At 31.4% G+C, this 25504-nt stretch overlaps 3 protein-coding genes across 3 annotated transcripts; 1 reads left to right on the top strand and 2 right to left on the bottom strand.

Moving 5' to 3' along the window:
• Positions 1–1256: 1256 nt before the first annotated feature.
• On the bottom strand, positions 1257–2272 carry LOTGIDRAFT_190326 (hypothetical protein). Its single transcript, XM_009058263.1, has one exon. It carries the CDS (start codon positions 2194–2196, stop codon positions 1942–1944), a length of 255 nt encoding a protein of 84 aa, XP_009056511.1. The 5' UTR covers positions 2197–2272; the 3' UTR covers positions 1257–1941.
• Positions 2273–2390: 118 nt separating this feature from the next.
• Positions 2391–11159, top strand: LOTGIDRAFT_216477 (hypothetical protein). Its single transcript, XM_009058264.1, has 16 exons — positions 2391–2440; positions 3118–3307; positions 3649–3722; positions 4051–4123; positions 4317–4441; positions 4679–4758; positions 4867–4960; positions 5284–5378; positions 6805–6866; positions 7430–7553; positions 8296–8388; positions 8752–8874; positions 9236–9343; positions 9598–9716; positions 10189–10238; positions 10451–11159. Exons 2-16 carry the CDS (start codon positions 3124–3126, stop codon positions 10607–10609), a joined length of 1563 nt encoding a protein of 520 aa, XP_009056512.1. The 5' UTR covers positions 2391–2440; positions 3118–3123; the 3' UTR covers positions 10610–11159.
• Positions 11160–17037: 5878 nt separating this feature from the next.
• Positions 17038–21530, bottom strand: LOTGIDRAFT_216480 (hypothetical protein; the record flags this gene model as incomplete). The annotated part of the gene is made up of 5 exons (XM_009058265.1): positions 21217–21530; positions 19328–19498; positions 18557–18698; positions 18219–18404; positions 17038–17276 (listed from the first exon to the last, which is right to left on the bottom strand). The coding sequence occupies exons 1-5, from the start codon at positions 21415–21417 to the stop codon at positions 17038–17040; spliced, it is 939 nt and encodes a 312-aa protein (XP_009056513.1). The 5' UTR covers positions 21418–21530.
• Positions 21531–25504: the final 3974 nt, after the last annotated feature.

Consider the following 25504-nt stretch of genomic DNA (forward strand, 5'->3'; position numbering starts at 1 on the left):
ATACATTCTAGCAGACGACACTTGGAATTCCGATTACCGTTTGGGATTATAAGGAAATTCGGCCGATAAAAAGTGGTGACGTTTGGTAATAACTGAAATCCGCCATTTTGTATTTGTCAAAGTACATTTTACCTTGCTTGAAACTACTGGATTCATTCTACTAGCTGATATTGTACAGAAAACCCATGTTTATCAAAACAATCTAATGCGGAGGTAAATTATTAAACATTTCCGGAAATCCACGAATAATAGGTTTCCACGAAATTAGGTTACTTGACTGTATCACTTTAAAATGATGACTGTCAAGATAAGATACTCTGTGATATTCAGAAAAGACATTAGTGAGTAAAATACCCAGTTTGAAGTATTTTTAAAAGTATTATGCCATTTTCGTAATTTCTAGTAACTATTTCTGAAGACTATTTTAATCTATCCAAGGCTCAAATCTACCTTCAAAAATGCCGCAACTGAACAACTGTCCCTTTAAATCGGTAAAATTCGCTTTACCGACAAGTGACAAGTCGATATGCCGATTGGTAGCCTAAAAAACTTACATTAGTCAATGTACAGATGCATAAATAACACTAATGTTCAGACATATAGGAAGAAAGAAAGACAGGGAAGTTTAATCAAGAAATTGAACTAAATTTCCATGTATATTGTTTATGTTCCAATGGGGGCTGCCATCTTGGAAAAAATTGTCTGATGCGCATGTGTAACCACGAATCCAAAGTGTCAATTGAATCCAAAAGGTACATTCCATGGAACTCTGACATATCCCAGATGATACTACTGATGCCATTGAATTCATGACACAATCAATTACAATGATTTGGTATCTTGAGCAATTCTATTTTCTTTTCTTTTTATCTCTTTTTCATTCAAACAGTAGGATAAGTTGGAATGAAATAGAACTCCATACTTTGTGTTTTAAACTCATTCTGGTTGTGAAAGACGAAGGATAAAAATGATTATTGGGAGGTAACTCTGTCTCTACTTTTATATGACAGAACACAATAATATAATTTCTCAAAGCTGATGTGTTGATGTTCACCATTATTTTGCTTTAAGCCCCATTCCCAAACTTACAATTTTTCTTATCTAAGCTTTAAAAGGTTCAAATTTGAATCGATTGATAATTTTCAAAATAATTTTTAATTATACCGCTAGTAAAAAATCTCAACAAGATTTAAATTCATTTTACTCAATTTTAGTAAATGACTTACTAAAATCACAGCACCAAACACTTTAATAAAGCAGTTTTCCATTTTTATTGATAATTAAAAAAAAAAAAATTACAATTACCATTGTTTAATTTTTCACATGTCAATAAACAAACATTTATCATCATTTTCTATTAAACAGGATCCATCTTACAACACCAGTACTCAATTTTATCTTTATAAATATCCATTTTACTCAACAACTTAAGCAAACTTTAATATCTCTTTTTCTAATATTTTATTGGGCTATATCTTCTAACGTCGAAGAACTTTTTACGTCCCGTCAAATAAATTTGACATCATTTTTCACAAATACTATTCAATAAGCAACATTCTTTATCAAAAGTATCTTGTGACCCAGGTCAATTGCTCTTTGAGCCAAAAAAAAAAGAAAAAGAAAAAAAAAAAAAGTAAATTAATGTTAATGTTATTTGTTAACAGTGGCACATAGTTTTATGGATTATTATGGCAACAATTTCATGATTAAACAAATATATATTTATAAATTATATCTATAATGCTTCCATCCTATTTAAAATCTTCAACTAGATCACAAGCTGTTGTTCTTTAAAAAAAATTCACACCCATGTTTCTTGTGTTTTAAAGAGAAATACATGTCATTTTACACTTTATTCTTCATAAGTATGCCTATTAGTGTTTAGCCTTTTAGGTCTAACCTGAGCTGTTAATTTCTGAGAATATGTATTTAAACAATTAGCTATCGATGAATAGGTAAACCACTTGAGGTAGGCGTTGGTTTAGGATCATATCCAATTCTAGAATGAATTATTTCAGTTCTAGTTCTTAAAGGTAATCCAAAATCAAATGAATCTTGTGCTGGTGTTGCACTTGTTCCATCACTACATGCACTTTTGGTTTTGGAATCAGCTTCTAAACTCTCTTTTTTCATATTATTATATTCTTCTAAATCATCTATCTTTAATTCTATTCTTGTGGGATCTCTTCTCAACATATTAATCTTCTAGTTCTAGTATTTACTTGGTCATATAAAAAGTCGAATTTTTAGTCAACTTTTTCATCAATTTAAGTTGATGGCAATAGTAACAGGGCGGTCGAGTATAATTATTGTTTAACAGTTCTTTATTAAATATCCTGTACCTGCCTTTATATATTTTCTTGTGCTTCGAGATCTCGCGAGTTTCAAGATGTCAGCGCCCAGAGTCACATTTTAAATCGTCAACAAACATAAATAAAATGTAATATTTTTAACCATTTTTAGTTAAATTCAATTATTTTTTTAGTTTTGAGTAATTTGAATATCATTCCTAGAAATGTGGGGCCTGATTATTTGCTGACTCCTCTTTAAACATGTCAGAATGTAGTTTTCTCTTTTCAATTTGATTTCATAAAAATATTCAAAATCAATACAGAATAAAATTGTGGTACGCCGGCTAATTCCAATGGATAAAATTGTCGTCAAATAGTAATAATGCTTCATTCTTTCTTGTCCATGAATCATACACAAAGAAACATATCAGAACTGTGCTATTTTAACTAAAGAGGTCAATTTTTTTTTGATAAAGATGTCTGTACAATGTTTTTTTTTTTTTGATAAAGATGTCTGTACAATGTTTTTTAGATAAAGATGGGTGTACAATTTTCTTTTTAGATACAGATGTCTGTACAATTTTCTTTTTAAATATAGATGTCTATGTGTTTTTTTGTAAATGAAAATGTCTGTACAATTTTCTTTTTAGATACAGATGTCTGTACAATTTTCTTTTTAGATATAGATGTCTGTGCATTGTTTTTTTTTTTTTTTTAGATAAAGATGTCTGTACAATGTTTTTTTTAGGTAGAAATGTCTAAAATGTCTGTATAATGTTTGTTTTTTTTTTAGATAAAGATGTCTATACATTGTTTTTTTTTTTAGATAAAGATGTCTGAAATGTCAGATGATGATGAAGATGTTATACATATTATTAAAAAAGATAAAGTTATACAGTATGGTAGTTTAGAAGAGAAAGAAAGACAAAGATTAGCTAATACTGGGTCAAGTGGTTCATTGGCTAATGATGCTATTGAAGCAGGGAAAGCATCAGGCAATATCAACATAACATCAGGTAGATAATACATTAAAAGTTTCTATATGTCTTTATGTGCTTTCTGATGCAGTCTGTCTTGTTTTATTTAAGTTTCCGAATTTTGACTGTCTTTTGGATGTTTGATGAAGGCCATATAAAACAGGTGATATGATACAAAACAATCAAAATGACGAGCATTTCCTCAAAGTCTCTATATTTGCATATTAGGGCAATTAAGCATTAAAAAGATTTCTTGTGAAGACTTAATCAGCCTGGAGAGCCTCTGTGACAAACAACATAAATATGTCTTTGAAAACATATTGAAAATTCAGGTATTAATAGTGTATTTAAGTAACTAAGTAACATTATATTTTCTACAGAGAGTAACCAATTTGAAATAGATGATGATGCAGGTCAAGCTGAAGCTTTAGCAGAATTTAATAAAAGAAAAAGAGTAAGTATATTTTGTTTATCTTTACGGTAATATTGATATTCATTGATTCTAAGATTGTCTTGATTTTGGTATGAAAATGTCTTTAGGAAAATACAGATGAAGCTGAATATCTTAAAGATGTTTTTGAACCCTTCTAAATTTATCTAGGACTCTTTCATTCAATCTAAATGGTTGTTGCATATCTATGGAATTACACCTATGGGGTACAAATATTCTCAGGAATATACACAAAGGCTAGAGAAAATATTTTGAATAAAATTAGAGGCAATGCATATTATGCAGATTAATCATGATAATATTATGATAATATTTTATTTCAATCCTACAGGCACGTCAAATTCAAGTGTCCACAGATGATTTTGAAGTTAAAGCAAGATTAAGGGAAAATGGAGAACCAATATGTAAGCTACCATTTTATTTTCTTAAAATCATAGACCACTAAGTTAAGTTTGTCAGCTGCTAAACTTTGCACTTCAAAATATAATAAGACTTTTTGGAACATATTTACACATTGACTAAAACTTAAAATCTGTTTTCTGAGTAATTTGTTGCTTTGTTTTGACTCCCAGTATTAAAGAGATGTTTTATTTGAAGGTTTATTTGGTGAAGGACCAGCAGAAAGAAGAGAACGTCTTCGTCAGATTTTAGCTCAGATTGGTGCAGATGCAATAAAGAAAAGGGCAGAAGAGAAAGCTGCTGAGGCTAAAAAGAAAGAAGAGGTGAATATGGATTCATTATAATAAAAGAAATATTCATATGGTCATTAATTTTTAAGAATGGTGTACTATACCTATGTATGATTAATTGTAAATAATACTATGTTCAGAGTAACTTCAGTATTGTATGCAGAGTGAAAACATAAACAAACACAATTTCTTAATTCATGTATTTTACTAGTCAATGATCAGTTTCATTATGACTCTTATTTATAAATCTGGTGGGGAATTTTTTTTCAGGAAAATGTAACCTGGTATCATGAAGGATCTGAAAGTTTAAAAGAGGCAAGACTTTGGCTTGCTAATTATTCACTACCCCGGTAAGATTATTCTGGTTTAACTGTATCATAGTATTGTTGTGAAATTTATTTAAATTTGTTTAAAACTATATTTGAAAAATTATTATATAAAGTTATAATTTATTACAGTGCTAAGGAGAGGGTCACAAAACAAAAATTAGAGAAAAATATACCAGCAACACAACAAAACGCCAAGTTACAAGAATTACATAAAAAGATTAGGGTAAGCATTCCAATGTAACTTTCATATGACTTTTGACAAAATAAAATAATTTAAACCGAAATATGCCAGATGTCTGCAACTATATATTTCAACCAATAAAAACTACTGTTTCAAATTAACTCTTGATGAATTAGATGCTAAAATTGTTCTAAGAATGATGAAAGTTAAGTTAACATGTTTTTTGAAGATATCTTTAGTTAGATTGGATATGGTGATTAAAAATTATCAAATTTTACTACATATGTACATTTTCCTCTAGTGATATTTATTTTACAAAAATTTGAGTATGTTGTGAATGTGAAGTGATTATTTGAATATTTCAGTCGGTTACCAATGATTGTAGTCAAATAGGAGACAATAGACCTCTATCTTTCTGTCAGTTTAGTCCCAATTCTAAATTATTAGCAGTTTCATCTTGGTAAGTACAATGACAAGAGATCCCTGTTTATTAAAAAAAAAAGGAAAAAAATTGATTCTTATACTAATTCTGTTTTTATACAATATTTTGCTTTAAATCCACAAAGCCAAGTAACTTATGGATCTATGTTTGAAAATTATCTATGATATGCAAAACATGTTTAAATGTGTAAAAGAACATGTACATATGTTGGGTGTTCCAAAAAAAACTAACACCACAATGATCGACTGGTAGTATCTCAGCTGTTGGTAAACTGATCTCTTTCAAAATTCTTATAGGTATAATTCAAGATGTCGTTGTCCACCCCTGAAAATATGACAGTCATCCAATAAAAATTGCACAAGTATTGCCCGAATGAAGTAGCATGTCAAAAAATGTTATATCAAGGCAACTTACCTATTTCAACCTGTGTTCAATGTGCCCTCCATATAATTGACTTCATACCCATATATCTTTGACTTCTTTTGGCTAAGAAGGCAAGAATGTTTGCTATTTGCTTTTGGATTTTGGTAGAAGTAGGAAGAAGCTCTATTGGTTTTTTATACACCCACATGGAAATGTGGACGTATAATACCGTCGCCCCTGTCCGTCGGTCCGTCCGTTCACATTTCTTGTAGCTGCGATAGGGGCTACAGTTTTTATCTGATCTTGATGAAACTTGGTATTCTTGTATATATTGATGAGATCTTGGTCAAGTTCGAAATTTGTAATAATCGGATGAACGATTTCAGAGTTATTGCCCTTGACTTAGTAAAAATGCGTCAAATTTGCCTTGTAGGCACGATACAGACTGCATTTTTCATCCGATCTTGATGAAACTTGGTATGCATGTATATATTGATGAGATCTCGGTCAAGTGCGAAATTGGTAATAATCGGATGAACGATTTCAGAGTTATTGCCGAATCAAATTTCGATTGTAAGCACGATAGAAACTACAGTTTTTATCCAACCTAGATGAAACTAGGTATGCATCTATATATTGCTGAGATCTCACTCGAGTTCGTAATTGGTAACAATCGGATGAAGGCTTTAGGAGTTATTGCCCTTGACTTTGTAAAAACTTGTCAAATTCGAGACTACAGTTTTTATCCTTGATGAAACTAGATATATGCATGATGAGATCTCGGTCAAGTTAAAAATTGGTAATAATTGAATCAACAGTTTCCGAGTTATTACCCTTGTGTGTACAGCGATGAGACATTGTTCATGTTTGAATTTCATGATAACTTGATGAACTGTTTCAGGTTTTTGCCTAGACTTATAGATGATTTTAAGATTATTTGAAAATTTATTATTAAGCCACTAAAGATTTTGTTATCATTCTGACAGCTGGTAGTGGGCGTATCCTAGATAATAAATTAGGTTCTGGTATTGTCATCAGGCATATTCATCATATTTCTAATATTTCTAAATTATATTGTCAGGTCAGGATTATGTAAAATCTGGTCTATACCAGAATGTGAAATGGTTAGAGAACTGAGAGGTAGTTATTGTTTCTTTATCATTCAAAATTCTGTTGTTGATAACTCATTTTGCATTTCAATTTTGTGACATGGGTTTTTTTTATATGACATCATTTGCTTTGCTTCATCAAACAAATGGTAGTCGTTGGTTCTAATCTTGGACAGCATGTGAGATTAATGATCCTGAATAAGTCATCTTCACTCGTAATTCCAGTCGACACAGCTGTCATTGGCTACGGATAATCAAGAAAAGATTAATGCCAAGAGGTTTGGCGAAGGACCAGCTGGTTGAAAGGGTCCTTTTTGAACCAAAGTTCAAAGTAAATGTAAAATATAGATGTTTTCACCTTTGGATCAAATAAATGAGAAGATAACTTATGATAGGGGGTTTTATTATTCCTTAAACATTGAAATAATCTTTTTCTTTTGTTGATCAAACTTCAAAAAAGTATTTCACTTTTCAATATGAAAGTCCTTTATGATTGATATACATGAAAAATTCATTAGCTGCTATGTGGTTTGGATTGTTACTATTTGGTTTATTTACTTAGTACACAAATTGAAAATGAAGTATGTATCTTTTTAGGTCACAATTGTAATGTTGGAGCTATAGTATTTCATCCTCAAGCCACATTAAGTTTAGATGATAATGCTTGTTGTATGGCATCATGTGGACAAGATGGTACTGTCAAACTCTGGAACCTTGTCAGGTAACTCTGAAACTTCAAATCTGGATAAACAGGTTTATATTTAAAATCTTAAAGCAAATAGACCATGATTTCAACTATCTGTAACACTTCTGCGAATGAAAATTATATCTAGTTTGTCTACAATATAAGCCAACCAGACTGTTCTAAATGTTCTCATTTGCAAATATTACTGATGTAATATTAATATTGTTTATGGGTAAAATTAAAGTAAACTGACGTACCTTCTAAATGTACATTTTTCTTGAATTATAAACAAATGACAAACCAGAAGTCAATTTTTATTGTGGAAGCTAAAAGCGAGTTCTATTAGACCTTGTCTCGTGATATATTATGTTTGAACTGGTGCTCACGTCAACTTGTGAAATATGAAGATCTATAAATACTACTAATGAACCAACATGCATTTCTTTTTCCGAGAAAAGGATTCGTGCAATGTGAAGAGAAAGAAATTAGGCTTATTTGACGAATATTGTCACAAAGGTTGAAAATATAATCCACTTCCTTTTGTTATATGCTTTTCTGGCGTGATTTATCTATATTTAGTATAGTACAGATTTATTCTAGATGTCTATAAATCACTGTTGTTTTGTAAGTAGTGTTTGTAATATTAGTAGGAGTTTCTGACTTTCTTGAGTATCACAATATTAAATGTTTCTCCTCTAATTTTATTAAGTTGGCATTAACTTCATTTTCTTTCAATCAGTTTTTCTTTTCATTATATTATTATCTTTCATTAATCTAGTGAAGAACCTATTGCCGATATTGAAGGTCATTCACCATATAGAGTATCGCGTCTAGCTTATCATCCCTCTGGAAGATTTCTTGGTACATGCTGGTAAGTTTAGCTTATTTTCTCAACTATACTGTCTGCTGACTATTTGTTAACAATTTAACAAAAGAAAGAAGTTGATTTTAATTGAGAAGACAGGCAATAAATTCATTTCTATGCTCATTATTGGTGAAAGGAAACAATGGTTTGCACATGCATTTAATAATTAATGGACAGTGCATTGTGCACTCCTGTTGATAGATGCATTTCAGAACAAATATTTCACCTCATTTGAAAGTTCTAGAAACTTTAATAGGGCAAATTGTCAGCAAGCAGGTTAAGCAATTATTTTCAGAACTATATTTCTATGAGAAACAAACTAACATGCTAAAAACTGGAATAAGATTTATTAAAACAATTATTTTGTAGTTTTGATAATTCATGGAGATTATGGGATTTAGAAGCTCAAGATGAAGTATTACATCAAGAAGGTCATAGTAAACCTGTTTATGATATATCATTTCAATGTGATGGGGCATTAGCAGCTACTTGGTATGTATTCTATTTGTACTTTGAAAGAAGAACAAGGGTATAAAACTAATATACTGCAAATGCAATTCAGAACAATAGTGAATTATTCTTGAGAATATTACTCAAAATTAATGCTGTTGTGTATCTGAAACGTCAGGATTCACCACTTTAGGAAGAAAAGTTTTATCATTGCACAGAATTGCTGGCACACCCTTCCAGACAATCAGACAGTTAGAAAACATTTGATCACCAAAAGCTAACATTATAATAACACAAGGAAAATGTTTGCATTATGAATAAAATACTTTTATTATAATAATTATTTTTTTTCTTTGTATTGTTGTTATTTACTGTTATATTGATTTTTTTTATTCAATTGTAGTGGATTAGATGCATACAGTAGAGTTTGGGATTTGAGATCAGGTAGATGTGTAATGTTTTTAGAAGGTCATCTCAAATCTGTATTGGCAATAGATTTTAGTCCAGATGGGTAAGATAGAGTTACAATCAAATTGTCAAATGTTATGTATCTGATTTTCATGATGTAATTAACATGAATGATTGCCCCACATTTTCAGAAGTTGGAACACCACACCAAGCTGTTAATTTAGAATAAAGAAATGATTGATAATGACTAATTAATCACAAGAAGAAAAATAGTATGTTGAATTATGAAAATTGATGTATTAGAATTTATAGAAATTTATTCGAAATACAGAATCCAATAACTGAAATTGATTTTAGGTACCATGTTGCTACAGGCAGTGAAGATAATATGAGTAAAATATGGGATTTACGACAAAGAAAATGTGTATATACCATCCCAGCTCATACTAATCTTGTATCTTATGTTAAATTCCAACGTAAGTTTACCTGTTCTTCTGTAGAAAATTTGCATGTGCTATACAGTATATGACTTGTACCATAAATAAAATGATTGATAGCAGGAACTTTTTACAGCATAGATCACTGTTTTATCCAATGAAATATATACTTGTGCAAATTTTAAAAATGGGGTGGAGTGGAGCTTCAGCCAAGGAATAACGTTACAATGAACTTGTTGTACCAAAACTAAGCTCCACCTACTAGCCTCTAAGATTCTATTTGGCTTTCCTGTTAAGTATGGTACAACAATCAATTGCTAATAATAGAAATATGGTATTCCTGAAACACACTTTAAAAAAAATTATTTTTTAAAAACCTCAAAAAAAAAATGCAATTTATATTACAAGCAGCATAAAAACCATTCTGTTGTTAATGTTTAATTATAATTGTCAAGTTTCATAGCATCTTATTGGTTGTTTTTGTATTTTAATTATAATGTCTTAATTTCAGCACAACATGGTAATTATTTAGTAACAGCATCCTATGATAGTACTGCTAAGGTATATTTTAAATCTTAGTTTGTCCATTATTTTTAAACAAAAATTTACATTGGTTATCGTAACATTACTGATCAAGTGCATAGTTAAATAGTTTCAATAGCAACACCACATTTACTCTTCTTGAGATTTTTTAGAATGGCATGTGCAGCAAACCAAAGAAATAAAAAATATATTAGATGGTTTAAATAAATATAATCTTTTTATCTTTTCAGATCTGGGCTCATCCAACATGGACACCTTTAAGAACATTAGCTGGTCATGAAGGAAAAATAATGGGTTTAGATATATCACCTGATCTGAAACATATGGCAACATGTTCATTTGATAGAACTTTTAAAATCTGGATATCAGAGACTTCGGAAACATTATAGATCATTGAATACATATGGTGAAAGAGTAAAACTAACTGTGGTGTGAAATATTTCTATATTGGTTTATAACCAGCAAGAAATTTCAAGATGGCTAGATGTTTTTTTATTTTAAAAGTTCTTTTATAGCCAAAATGGTTCTTGAGTATTATCTGCAATCAAATCATCATCATTATGTCTTATACCTTGTACCTTGACTGCAATAGCCACTATTCTTGTATTACAGAATAGAGCAACTCATTGGATGGTACACCAGTGAATACAATCAGTCAGAGTCCTGGACAGAAAGACAGTTTATACTATGTCTTATTGTTTTCAAATTTCCTGTCAAGGCCTCTGATTAGCTGTATTTTTTTTAGAATACACTCAAATGGCTACATTTACAAACTTCTGTGATATTAGAAATTGGCTATTGGAGTCAAGGTATAAGACAAACAGCTTGACATTGTGAAGATGCATTCAAGTGTGCATGAAGCAAGCTATCAAAACTATCATTACATCATTTTCATATACCTTGTACCATGACTAAAGTCATAAATAAAGTGTATTTGTCAATATTATGTATTCGCCCGACAAAATAATGAATCCAATAGCATTCCTATTATGTAAGTCTATTAAATCATTCTCTGATGGTGGATGGGGGAGGTGATGAGGTTATGCCATTGCTGTTTGTTCGGGGGTGCCTCATCGTCTTTCAGGAGAGGATTAGCGCCAGCGTTAAGTTTCATAAACCCCAAATATGATTTATGTGCATCACTCACGAGTATAAGACGCATTGCTCATAAAAGGCATGCAGAATTGCGTACAAGTTTTGTGAACAAAAATAAAAACGGAACAAACACTTCCACAACACGTGAACTATGTATGCTAACCCTAACCTAACCCTAACCTTAAACCCTAACCCTAACCTCACCTTAAAAAAAAAAAACCTAACCCTAAACCCTAAACATAACCCATTTGCGTAAACAAGTAGTGCCTTTGATTGTTAATGTGTGCCAATTTTTTATACAGTGCGGGAACAAAATTCGTGCATACTATGAGCTCAAAGTTTACGGTTTTAAAGCATATTTAGGAATAGGATTCACAAAAACACAAGGAAGCTCATCTACAGACTGGCCTGTCTTGGAGTAATATGGGTCGCCTCGTTGACGTGAGTTATAAAAACATTCGGTTTACACATGCATACGGGGTCCAACCCAATTTACAGGTCCAAGCTTCCGTTTGATTCTCCAGAGGCAAGAAGGAAAATTTTATGATATATTATTTTGAGGTGAACGACAGCGGCTCAAACTTGAGCTTAAATGAGCCCAAACTTTTTCAGGAAGAGACCCTATTCCTGGCCCCGTGTTCTCGAAACGATCTTATCTTAGCGCTAGGATGTCTTGAACCTTGGACATCCGAGCGCCAAAATCGTTTCGAGAATACGGGGCCAGAATTCTGCATCAGATCTCAACCCTTTAAATTAAAAACAAAGCTTCACGTTGTTCACAACTTTATTGTAATACATCTTTATCATTTATATTACATGATTGTTGAATATTGGACAGCAAATTATTGATCAATGTGATGGTTGTGTCTGTTTCTCAGGGATAAGGTTTGTAATATATATCTAGACATTATAACAATCATGTAAGGTGTAAAACTGATCAAGACCTATAAGTAGCAATAGCCAGTTATTATAACATTTCCTGGAGGTAGATTTTCAGATTGTCACAGCTATTTATTTTTGTGGGCTACTGGATAAGATAGTGTTTAAACCAAAAAAATAAACACAACAATTTGACATTTTATTCTCCCGCAATGAAAGCAGTCTTTATCTACTTTTTTTTTTCGGTTTCAATCTGGCAAGCAGCATTCGCTTCTGTCTTTGTCTCTGAATCTGTTTGGTGATATATGTTATTGTTGACACAACGATGCATGATACAACAACAGCAGCTCTTAAAAATCCAGTCGTTTTATAGAACCAACCTTCATCCATCATATACGTATAACCATTGCCGTAACCTCTAAGATTAGCGAACGCACTAAAAACCAAGTCAACTGTCCACAGCTTGAAAAAAATGATGAAAAGGTCTTTAAGGAGACCAATATTCAGTCTGTCCATAAGTCCGGGCAAGAAAAACACCATCCAGCTGGACAAAAAAAAGCAACTTGCCCATAAATCTTCAGGTTTCATGTTGTTTATATTGTAATATGATGACAAAACAGTCATTAAAGAGCCCAATCCAAGTGACAAGGCTAGCTTCTGACATTTTGGTCCCATTTTGATTTCCGTTTTAAACATTTTGCACAACAGAAATAGGTTTTATATTTCTTCTTTTTGCTAAAATAAGATGAAAAAAATTATAATAGTTATGTTATGTCCATCGTATCACGAATACAGGTTTTGACATGGTCTTATTAGGAAGTATGACAAATGGGGTGTGGTTTGGACACAATGGGTTTTGTGGCTGCAACATCGCTCTCACCAGGTTAAATATTTTTAAGGTCCCGTTGTCTAAACTATGATATCTAAACTAATCAGATTCAAATGAAATGCAGCTTGCTGGTAGGCCTACCGTAGATGTCCCTTACCTATTGTATTAATCATAACACTTTTGGGGGATTTTTAATAGCTTGACGGACTCACGCCTAACCCTCTTGCCATATAAAGTCCCGAAGCGGTCATTATTCAGTATTCATTATTATCCTACCAATTGGATTAGATAACGTAAGTCAAATATTTTATTCTTACCTATTAACTGTTTTGGTTTTTTTAAAAAATAAAACAAACCAAAGCTTACTGAGATTTCTATGTCCTGTGCCTCCCTAGGATCATTTTTTGAAGGATAACCTACATAGAAACGCCGTGACGTTACTAATAACGTTTGACGTCAGATCAAGTAGCCAACACAGCACACGACGTCCTGTGTATAGTTATCATTATAGGCATAGCTTTCAGTTTTGTGAAAAAGACGATATTTTCTAAAATATTATAGTAAGCCTAAGATTGCATAAATAATAATTTAACGGACACTGGGCTTATAAATCGTTAAAGGAAGTCCAAAATGGGGAGACCGTGGATGGTTGTAGGCCACAAAGCTTTGTAGCCTATGTGAGGCAAGTCAATAAACTGGACCATATGACTGGACATTGTGCTTGACGATAAATTAAAATATGCCTATAATATGAACACAATAATATAGCATAAAGTGGAGGTAATATAGAAATAAAGTTGTAAAATGTCAATATGATATGGACAATGTGGTTTATTTACAACAATAGGCTAAACAAAAACTTGTCGAAAAGACTATAAATAATTTATCATCAATAATATAACAATCAAATATACACATATTTGGCGGCAACATATACAACTGTTTTTATCCAAAACTCTCTGTAATAAAGGTACACAATGATTCCAAAAGGCTACCTTTTCTGCCCGCAATGATTTTCTAATGGTTAAATTAACGTTGCCATGGTAACCCTTAATATCAACGTATGTTTTATCCGGAGCAGTATATTTCGGTACATATTTTGTATCAGAATTACTCAATTCTGGCTGCCTGAAAAACAAATGGAAAGCATTCTATTAAATCATTTGGATTTAAAATGCACAGACAGAAGTTGCAGAAGACAAAAGAAAGATGGTCTGTTTACATTACACAAATTTCATCCGTTTCATTCCAAAAACTGTTCTTAGTTGGACCATTTTTTGTTTTATAAAAGGGCCTCAAGTAGCGTCTAGACACAGGCTGTAGTGTTGAAATAAATGATATATTAACCCCTCGACTTAATGCTCAGGGTAATGATGTATTATGAAAGCTAGCATAGGAGGTCCTCCTCCCGAGATTGTTTGAAAAATATCACAGTATTGCTTTTGATCATTCTGGCATATATTTAGGGATTAAAGTTAAAGTGGGGAAGTGAAGTGGGAGTACAGTGGATTTTTCTGGAATGGGACATTAGCCCGATGTTAAACCAATATGATACTAACCCAGTTTTAACAAATGATGACCACAATTTTATTACTGAAGAACTCACTACTTTATCTTCTTCATCAAACTGTACTTTTTCATGGCCAGTAAATGGTGCACCAAATAAATAGAAAACATCACTTCCATGAGATACGCCTGAAATAGGTTCTCAATGACAGTTTGAATTTTCACTTAGATGTTTTTTTAGAAATTAATCGTTAAATTTTACTTTTTCATGACTAATAAAAGTCATTAGTCACTACCTATTGGGTTATATTTTACTTTCATTCGGTCGTCTATATGGAATTCCAAGAACCGCAGATAGAAGTCTGATTGAAAATTGGAATGGTGCAAATTAATGCTTCAGTGTACCCGATACAAATAAAAAGTCTCTTTACAATCCCCTTTTTTACCTGCCAATACGTTTAATGATGAACGTTGTGATCTGTGATTAAAATGATAAAAATAGACATCTTTCTGGCGATTTGAAAGAATATCAGCCAGCTCAACTGTTGGCGCTAGAAATGTTTTATCTCCCATCATCTATAATACGAATACATATTACAATTCAAAATTACAAATTGCAAGTCATTGTTTAGTAGCACCTTTTCTATCAGCGTATCATAGATTCGCAAAAAGTCATGCAAGGACGCTAACCAGAACTATTTTGGTTCATTACAAACCAACCTGCCAGATTTGCTTGCTAGACAAACTCAGAGGGATACGTGAGCGATACGTTAGGGATAAATGTACTAGTGGCCGTCCTCAGCTAGATCTACAGACAATTTACTGTATAATAAAGGAATATTTTGGTTCTGTTTCGTTTTTATAATAACCAAGGCGGTGTTCGGAAAGTTTACCTGCGATAGAGCAGAGACAAACTGGGTTCTGTTCTTTACGTCAATATTCTTCAAGTATTCGTCCTTTAATAAATCTGTAAAAATTAAATTACATAAAATGATATTATCTTGGCTGTAGTATTATTTTCTTGTGTCATTGATTATTATTGATTGTTATTGATTTATTCACAATTTTGACTGAAGCAACGCTTGGTAGAGATTCATTTACCCTGGCTATTGTATTCCAATAATCATCGCGTGCAAACCACGCCCCCATTATCACCCGTATTTGGGATACTATGTCTAATGTCACTAGAAGTTAAATACCCGCTCACACTATATCGAGTGGTCCAGTAAAAAACGATACGACTTTTCATTTCAGAATTTTTCAAAAAGTATCATAGCTATGATAATAATATTTAGACCTAATATTATATTAGACATCTTTTCACCAAATTATAGCTTTATAGGTTGAACCATTTTGAAATATCAGCCTTTTGTAAATTCCTTGTCAAAAAATATTACGCCGAAAGTAAATACTGTAATTTCTTCCCTTTCATTGAACTAATGCCCAAAAAGACGATAATTTCAGCAAAACAAGAAAGAAACCCCCAAAAACCTTTTTTCCATCAAAACAGAAAAGAATCTTGAAATTTGGAGTATTTCATACAAAAAATGTGTTTTTTCTTACTGAAAGAGTTAACAATGAAGATAAGCTGGAGGAACAGAATACCACTTGAACAAACCGGACAGTTAATGTCTTAATGTTTCACCCTCAGAACCCACAGACTGAAAACTAAACAGTCAAATTTTATACTTCTCTAACATCTTGAGAAAAACTTACCAGCAAATATATGTTGATAATTTCTTGTAGTTTTACTAAGTGAAGGAACGTAATATAACACTTTCTTGAGTTCTAAATCAACTCCTTCATGTTTAAATATGTTTAAAACTGAAAATAAATCAGCTTCATTTACACAAAAAATGCGACAAAACATTACACTGGCTTGGTTCTAAACCAATATATGAGATAAAACATTTATACATTTAAAATATTCTGACACTCAAACATATAATTTCTTTATAGAGCACTCATTGTATCTGCGATAAATCACATTTCTCACTGATTGAATTTGATACGATATGATGTCTTTACCTCCTTCAGTACTTTCATTCTGAACAACTCCTGTCATAAAAGACTCTCCATTTATCTCACCGTTTTTAAATAGAATACCAGGATCCTCAGTTAAAAATACATCATCTATATTAGCACCATAAACAGTAAATTTATCAGATTTCTAGAATTAAATAGAAACGTATTCTATTATATTTCATAGTTCAACTCTATTGTCCCTGTAGACGTGTAGATTGTCTTATATGAGTATATATTAACTACTGAAAAAATCATTGAAAATAATTCATGGGCTTCATTCAAACAATGTAAAAGTTATCGGTACCGTTGGTTATATTATGGCAAGATATCAGGAACTATTTTTCGTATATCGTCCTATTTTTTCAAACAACGCTTTGCTTATAAAATCAGGTCAGGCCTTCAGAAACATGGATTAACATAGTCCGAAGCATATGCCTTCAACCTCTGATATTTTGACGGCCGGAGTAGCCGACAAAATAGCTATCAGATGTTTTGTTCAGGGTTAACATATCTATCTAACCTAACCTTAAATTTATGCTGTGTTAAATCTGTGTATTCTATTTTTCTTAAGCATTTTTTAAGTTGCTGCATATTCTCTTCATAATAACAATCATTAGCCTTCGCGAATTCATCTATCACTTGCTTCAAACCATTTTCATTTTTAGATACGCACCAGAAAGACAACGGCGATCCACTTTCCATTACAGCGTACCGAAATAGACCTTAAATATACACAACTTTACAGTAACCATTGACGTTAATAAAAGAATTATGACTTATACAGAGATAAAAGACATAATACGAGATATAAGATAAAAACTTAACTTTTCTAAGACCTAGTAGAGATATAAGATATATAATTGCCTTTACTGAGAGTATATAAACTTACCTTTACTAAGAGGAGATATGATATAATAAATTACCTTTACTAACACGTGATATGATATAAAAGCTTACCTTTACTAAGACGAGATATGATATACAAATTTACCTTTCCTGAGAGGAGATATAAAATATAAACTTACCTTTACATAGAGGAGATATAAGATATAAATTTACCTTTACTGAGAGGAGATATAAAATATAAACTTACCTTTACATAGAGGAGATAGAAGATATAAAACATACATTTATGAGTGAAGATGTAAATCATAAACTTACCCTTACTAAGTGGAGATACAATATGTAAACGTGCCTTTACTGACAGTAGATATAATATATAAACTTACCTTTACTAAGTGGAGATATGAAATATAAACTTTCTAAGTGGAGATATAATCAACTTGTCTTAACTGAGAAAACACTGATATACTTACTACGTAGAGATATAGTTCATGTATATAAACTTATCTTTACTAAGTGGAGATACAACATTTAAACTTACCTTTACTAAGTGGAGATACAACATTTAAACTTACCTTTACTGAGAGGAGACATAAAATATAAACGTACCTTTACTAAGAGGAGATATAAAATATAAACTTACCATTACTTACCTACAGTGAGTGGAAATATAATAGATAAATATACCTTTACTGAGAGGGTATAATACATTAACATACCTTTACTAAGTGTAGATATAATATGTAAACTTACTTTTACTAAATGGAGATATAATACATAAACATACCTTTACTGAGTGAAGACTTAATATATAAACGTACCTTTACTAAGTGGAGATAAAATATGTAAACCAACATCACAACCTCCAGCACTATGACCAGTTATGGTGACCTTATTTCTATCTCCACCAAAATAATGAATGTTTTCTTGAACCCAAAGAAAAGCTTTAATTTGATCTGTCATTCCATAGTTTCCTCTGAACTGACTGGAACTTCCAGTCAAAAACCCTAAAGCAAAGAGGTGATAAAATTGCATAATGATTTAATTGTAATGCGAATACAAATGAAAGTATTTCCAAGTTCTCTCAGATTTAAACAATGGCTAAAATTTCAATATCTTACAGCAAAAATACTGAATAAATAACACCATATCAACTTACCTAGAGCACCAAGTCGGTAATTAAACGTTATAACTATAATTTCTCCTTTTATAGCCAAAACATCTCCATGAAACATTCCACCCATTCCAACTTCATTAGAACCACCGTGAATGTGTATCAGAACTTCCAGCAGTGATTGCGACTATTAAATTCATAATTATAAAACATAATATATTCTGATGGATAGTAAGGTATATTATACTCTGTATAATCCGACGTACATTGGGACCCTAAAACAAGGTCGTATTAGCGAGAGTACATTGTATCTGAAATCATTTTTCAACCAATAAGCTTTAAGCTTAAGATCAAAAGGTTATACTCAACAGTCTCTTACATCTGAGACTAGTCCACTACTCCGCAACAATGATATAACGCTAGTATGTTATGTACATCTTAGCAACGGTGGGATGGACGATGATAACGAGTTTTCTTAAAACCTTAACACTTCAAAAGTTGACCATTTTAACTAAGCATCATTAATGACCAGAAGTTTGTTTCTTTGGCTGCATCAAAAATTTCAACTAAATATTATTAATGATTTGAAGTATCAAATTAGAGAAATTGAAATTGGTATCTTTAAAGAGATTTTCATGCAGCTTTAGTACTTCTTAAGATTATTCAAGGCCAAAATCAATCCCCGGTGATCAAGGAAGTCCAGCAACATGAAGGTCCTGATCAATAGGCATTTAAACCAGAATCTACTCTTATTGAAAGCTGCATGTTTGTTGAATTTACATTATGTTGTATATTCTAAAAAGTTAAACACTAAACCTTGTTGATTGGTACATATATATTAAGGTAGAGGCAATCCTCTGATTCATATGTAAAATTCGGTTGATGTCTATGGATGTATCTCCAGTCCATTCCAGTTTGTGGACAAGCGGCCGGTAATGTAATAGTTGATAAAATGTCTTCTCTCCATGGTAATGGATCTTCTGCATCCTATAAAATTCAAACATAAACTAACAAATGAACTGTTGGTTAAGATGAAAGGGTTTCTTTAAGAGATAGAAGATGTCCCTTGTGTGCAGAAAAAGCAGAAATCAATTAGCATTTTCCTATAAAATTTACATTCGCCTACTAGGAAGATAAAATGGCTGTATAAATCAAACTTGAAGGTATTCATTTATCTTCCATCACTTATCAAAGACGCCTTTATTGTATCGATGGTGAAGAATCACTGGCATTGGAAATATTTTAGTACATTACTGAAAAGAACACTAAGATAGGCGCAGCGTTATAAAAAAAGTCCTATCAAAAATGCTTAATTCTCAGCGCAACATGGTGCGTCTTTAAAATGTATATCTGCTTTGATTAAATGTTTTTGTGCCAAATGCATTTTGGATATTATGGTATCTTGAGTTATATTTTAGTTCAAAGGTACATTAAACGGTTTTCCCTTCTTTCATTCCAAAAATAACCTTAGATTGTATAATTAACTCGAAATTGCCTTCTTATCTATTATAGTGTTTTTTTAGATATACGTGAAACATTAACTTGGAACATTAACTTAATAGCCCGATATGCATTTAAAATCATTATAATTGAAGTAAAGTTTTTTCTTAATGGTATAACCCGATAAAGTGTGATTGTGGTTATCTTCTTCATGTGTATAACATGATACCATTACATGTAAAATTGTTTTACAAAAATATGCCAAAACAATTATGATTATGAATGTGGCGTTTTGAAAAAAAGGAATACAACAGTAACATTATAGATGTAGAAAGTAAAAATAGAGATATAATTACAGAGACAGACATCAATAAAAGACATATATAGTAACTTATGTTACAGAGATAGATAGAAATGAGAGATATATAATTATATAGTGATAATAACTAATGTTACAGAGGCATACGATAATAATAGAGCTAAACAAACTACTGTTACAGATATACACAGTGACAGAGACGTGGAGTAATAATATAGATATAATAACTAATGTTACAGAGACATGCAGTAAAATAAAGGTATAAAAAATAATGTTACAGAGACATACAGTAATAATAGAGATATAATAACAGATGTTACAGAGACATGCAGTAATAATAGAGATATAATAACAGATGTTACAGAGACATGTAGTAATAATAGAGATATAATAACAGATGTTACAGAGACAGACAGTTATAACAGAAATATAAAATATAATAACCAATGTTACATAGACATGAAGTAATAATTATAGAGATATAAGAACTAATGTAACAGAGACAAACAGTAATAATAGATTTATAAAAACTAATGTTACAGAGACAAATAGTACTAATATACTATAGATGTGATAACTAATACAGAGACAAATAGTAATAATAGAGGTGTAATAACTAATGTTACAGAGACAGATAATTATAATAGAGGAATAATAACTGATGTTACAGAAACATGAAATAATAATATAGATATAATTAATGTTACATAGACAAAAAGTGACAATAGAGATATAATTACTAATGTTACAGAACGTATACTGATAATAGAGATTTGCAGTAGCAATAGATGTATAATAACGAATGTTACACATGCAGTAATAAATGTGATAGAAATGTAATATGTTATACCTAATGTGAGAAAGAGATATAAAGTATAAAGTCTACTGACCTCAAATCGATATTCAACACTTATCATAATCACATTTAAAAGATTGAAACACTTACCTCAAATCGATATTGGTCAATTGGTGGTCTGGCATAAGGCACTCCTAAATATCTCTCTACTTTTCCCACATCTTTAATATTGTTTATATATCCTTTTATTTTGCCATATTTTGTTTCCCTTAGTTTATATTCCGTGGATTCTTTTTCACATAGAGCCAACGAAAATAAACTAATGACGAAGATAATCTCTTTAAAATTCATGGTTACGCTAATGGTTTATAACATATCGTTACTGGAATATGTCAAATCTCCCTTCATCAGTAGTACCTTTCATCGGGCATGACTTTCTTTCACATGGATAAAATCACACGCAACGAATCACGTATGACTGATATGTATGTTAATTATTAGTTCATATTGAAGTGTTTCAGTCTGTTACATTCTATAGAGGATCGTATACAGCCTTATTTTTTCTTTACCTTACCAAGTCCTGTTATCCCATTTGTATATATAGAGCTCTATGGTCATATAAATTAGTATATGTGAATTCAAGTAAGTGTTACAGTCTCTGATTTAAATATAACAGTTCCTAATTTAAGCTCTCAGACTACTTACTACCTTCGTTTCTTTCTTTTTATTTCTATCCTATCTCTTCATTCTCTGTTCCATTTCTTTTATCCCTGTCTAGTTTCCTTAATCTCTGTCCTATTTCTCTTGCCCTATTTCTTTTCACTCTGTCCTATTTCTTTTGTCCTATTTCTATTAACTCTGTCCTATTTCTTCTGTCCTATTTATTTTAACTTTGTCCTATTTTTTCTGTCCTATTTTTCTGTCCTATTTCTTCTGTCCGATTTCTTTTGTCCTATTTATTTTAACTCTGTCCTATTTTTTGGTCCTATTTCTTTTGTCCTATTTCTTTAACTCTGTCTTATTTTTTGGTCCTATTTCTTTTGTCCAATTTCTTTCAATTCTGTCCCATTTCTTTGTTTCTATTTCTTTTGTCCTATTCGTTTAACTTTGTCCTATTTTTTTTTATCTCTATCCTGTTTCTTTTATCTTTATCTTATTCCCCTTTCTCGTCTTTTCCCTGAGACTTATTCTATTTCTCTGAGAGACTTTTTTCTATAATACGTTTTATTACTTTGGTATTGTGCTACTCATTTCATCCCCAAATCACCAACAGATCTATCTAGGATGGCTACTTTGACAGTTATTATTTTATGGATAATATTTGGCTCTCATATATAATGATTCTCTTTAACCACTAGAATTATTTTTCTGATTGTAACTGCCAATGAGGACGCTTTGATACATTCTGTTTCTATATTTCTATATCAAATAGCTTGTATGATATAATCAACTAATGTAAGTCTGTATTCTATGTATTTGTATTTGTAGGTATCTCATCACATCTGTTCTCAAATCAGTTCTCTTTTGTATTTGTTCTGCTTATACGCGTGCGATATCCATTGCCCCCTTTACATTTAGATCACCATGTTTATTTGATAAAAGAGCCATTTATTTGATTTTCTTTTTTATTATCGCATTCCACACAATTTCTTATTTCCTTTTTGATAACACATCCATTATCCTGTCGGTTCAAGAATATAATCCTATGTTGATCTTTCATCACTTTAAATTTCTCACCAATCATACATCAAATAGTGCATCCATACTGTTTATAATTCTCACGATTCCATTGCTTTACAATTACTGTTATAGTATTAGTAATAGCCTATCGAATATCAGACCCATCCGGTATTTATTTTAAATAACATATCCTGTCGACTTCATAGCATGCCACTTAATTTACCCATAACTATGTTATGTCAGTTGTTTTTATAATTCAACACAAAACGTCTACACTAAAGAAAAAAAAACTCTTATATATCTAAAATATCTGTAGGTCTAAATAACACTGTTAATTAAAGCAATCTTCACACCTTCAACATCTCATATCAAGATTTGTAAAAGGTTAGAACCAACAAAATATTCCAAATAAAAAAGATATGGCACGTAATTACATTTCATTCAAACAAATCAATTCACACGAGTAGAAGTTGAGAAATCATGATTAGACATTTTCTAACCATACAAAAACATTTTTAAAACCGTCTAGGAATCATTTAACATTGAAACATTCTGACAATGTAAACCGAGGACAAATTATTCAGTTAGTCCACACTTTGACATATAGATATTACTTGCACATGTATCATTTATGATATCACTTTTCCAATTTTATGATATTCCCTTCTGGTACATCATTATAAAATTGGTATGATGTTTTTATAACCCAGTTAGTTCTACTATAGAGTATGCAATGGTTATTAAGAGGTAGATATCGTTAAATCTGAGTTCATACAGTGCTTTAAATATGATCTAGAATGTTAGTATTTGCAAATTTGCACTGATGCGGGTTGTTACTAATTCTATAGATTCTCATGAAATGTTTTATCGTGATAAACACTGCTGTTTCAAAAATAAAGTGGGATCTGTTTATCCCAAATGAACAACATATGCCATCCATTCTAAATTATGATTGTAGATAACATAAGCATGTCCTATAGACAGTCTAGACATCTTCTGAGCCAAATTGTTGGCATCTAAAGTAATACCTGAGCATTGTATCATTGGAAAACTACCTGGAGACTATCAGAGAGCTGTTTTCTTGAAAGAATAAAGATTATAGCAAGAATTATGCCAACATGTATCTGACACGAAGAACGGATGGAAAACCCCCCTGGTTATTGTTAGTGTTTATTCTATAGCGACACAACAGTGGCCTGGTAATAGCCAACTGTGGTGGTTTGAAGAAGTACATTTTGTGACTGTCCAATTGAATTTAGGCAGCTCCCAAATTTACGACGTTTATGTTAATCAGCTCTTTGAATATAGAAAATGACGCACTGGTCATTTAAGGACCTACTGATGCAAGACTTAATAAAACAACATAACATGTCGATTTATCAGGGTCAACTCTAGGAGCATCATTTTCATAGCGTCGGATGTCTTATCGCTGTTCGTCTTTGAGTGGACATCATGCCATCTTTGTTGCAACAGTTTCGCCACGGGACTACACAAGGTTTACATAATAAGTAACTCATTTGGTTTTCTGATTATATAGTTCCAGTGGCTACTTACCATTACTTAACTCTCTATTTTGTCACGGCTCCATTTAAGTAAGTTAATTCAACATGCCTCTTAAAATTCAGTCTAGCAATAAGGACCCGAGTTTTACATAGACTTGCGATATCATTAATTTTAACAACCTAGTTGATGTATAACAGAGATATCTCAGAATGTCTGATGCAACACTAATTACGTCAAATTAGATTAGATGAATTCAGTATCTGAAAGAATTTTCTCCTCGTTTAGCCTTTTTTATGTTTTCAGAACGAGAAATATTAAAAAAATCTTGAAATATGCCCACATTGTAGTTGTTCGAAAAATCAATGTGAAATACTAACAATTGAAATGCAATTAACAATTAATGCTTCCATTTTGGCAAAATATGATTTCTACATTTGTCGTTATCTCAGAGTCGTCAGTGTGTGAAGAAAACGTGATGCATTTAACGTTGGCTTAAAGGAACTCTATTACCAAGAGTATGTTTGATGAAGGTTTGCAAGTAGAATTAATAAATCAGGTATTTCCATGGAATGTAATAAAACTAATAAAATCTTGCAAATCACGCGTTGGTTAAAACTAAATGAAAAATTGATAGTCAATCTTTTCAAGGGAGACAATTTATTACATCTATAGCAGTATTTATGAAATTGTTGGTAACTCTTTTCAAGGGAAACAATTCATTACAATTCTGAAATGATTTGTGAATAATTGATTGTCAATCTTTTCAAGGGAGACAACTTATCCCAATCAAAACAGTATTAATGAAAAATTGTAATTCAGTCTTTTCAATGGAGACAATTTATTAGATCGATAGCAGTATGGATGAAAATTGTTAGTAAATCTTTTCAAGGGAGACAATTCATTACAATTTGATTGTCAATCTTTTCAAGGGAGACAATTTTTTAAGATCTATAGCAGTATTGGTGAAAATTGTTGGTAAATCTTTTCAAGGGAAACAATGTATCACAATTAAAACAGTATTCATGAAAAATTGTATGCAATCTTTTCAAGGGAATTTACAACATCTATAGCAGTATTGATGAAGAATTGTTGCTTAGTATTTTCAAGGGAGACAATTAATTACAATTCTAAAGGACTGATGAAGAATCGATAGTCAATCTTGTCAAGGGAGACAATCATATAAGGATTCCTAAAGTTAGATTTTTTTCATAAATAAGTCTAGCTATATACCACGATCTGATGAAAATTCAGACAA

This window comes from Lottia gigantea, assembly GCF_000327385.1.
Source record: "Lottia gigantea unplaced genomic scaffold LOTGIsca_33, whole genome shotgun sequence".
Lineage (NCBI taxonomy): Eukaryota > Metazoa > Mollusca > Gastropoda > Lottiidae > Lottia > Lottia gigantea.

Bases quoted from the DNA above. Each gene is read 5' to 3' on its own strand.
- LOTGIDRAFT_216477 (XM_009058264.1), top strand. From the start codon at position 3,124: ATGTCTGAAATGTCAGATGATGATGAAGATGTTATACATATTATTAAA. The intron at 3,308-3,648 runs GTAGATAATACA...TATTTTCTACAG, and splicing joins CAATATCAACATAACATCAG to AGAGTAACCAATTTGAAATA. The intron at 4,961-5,283 runs GTAAGCATTCCA...TGAATATTTCAG, and splicing joins AATTACATAAAAAGATTAGG to TCGGTTACCAATGATTGTAG.
- LOTGIDRAFT_190326 (XM_009058263.1), bottom strand. From the start codon at position 2,196: ATGTTGAGAAGAGATCCCACAAGAATAGAATTAAAGATAGATGATTTA.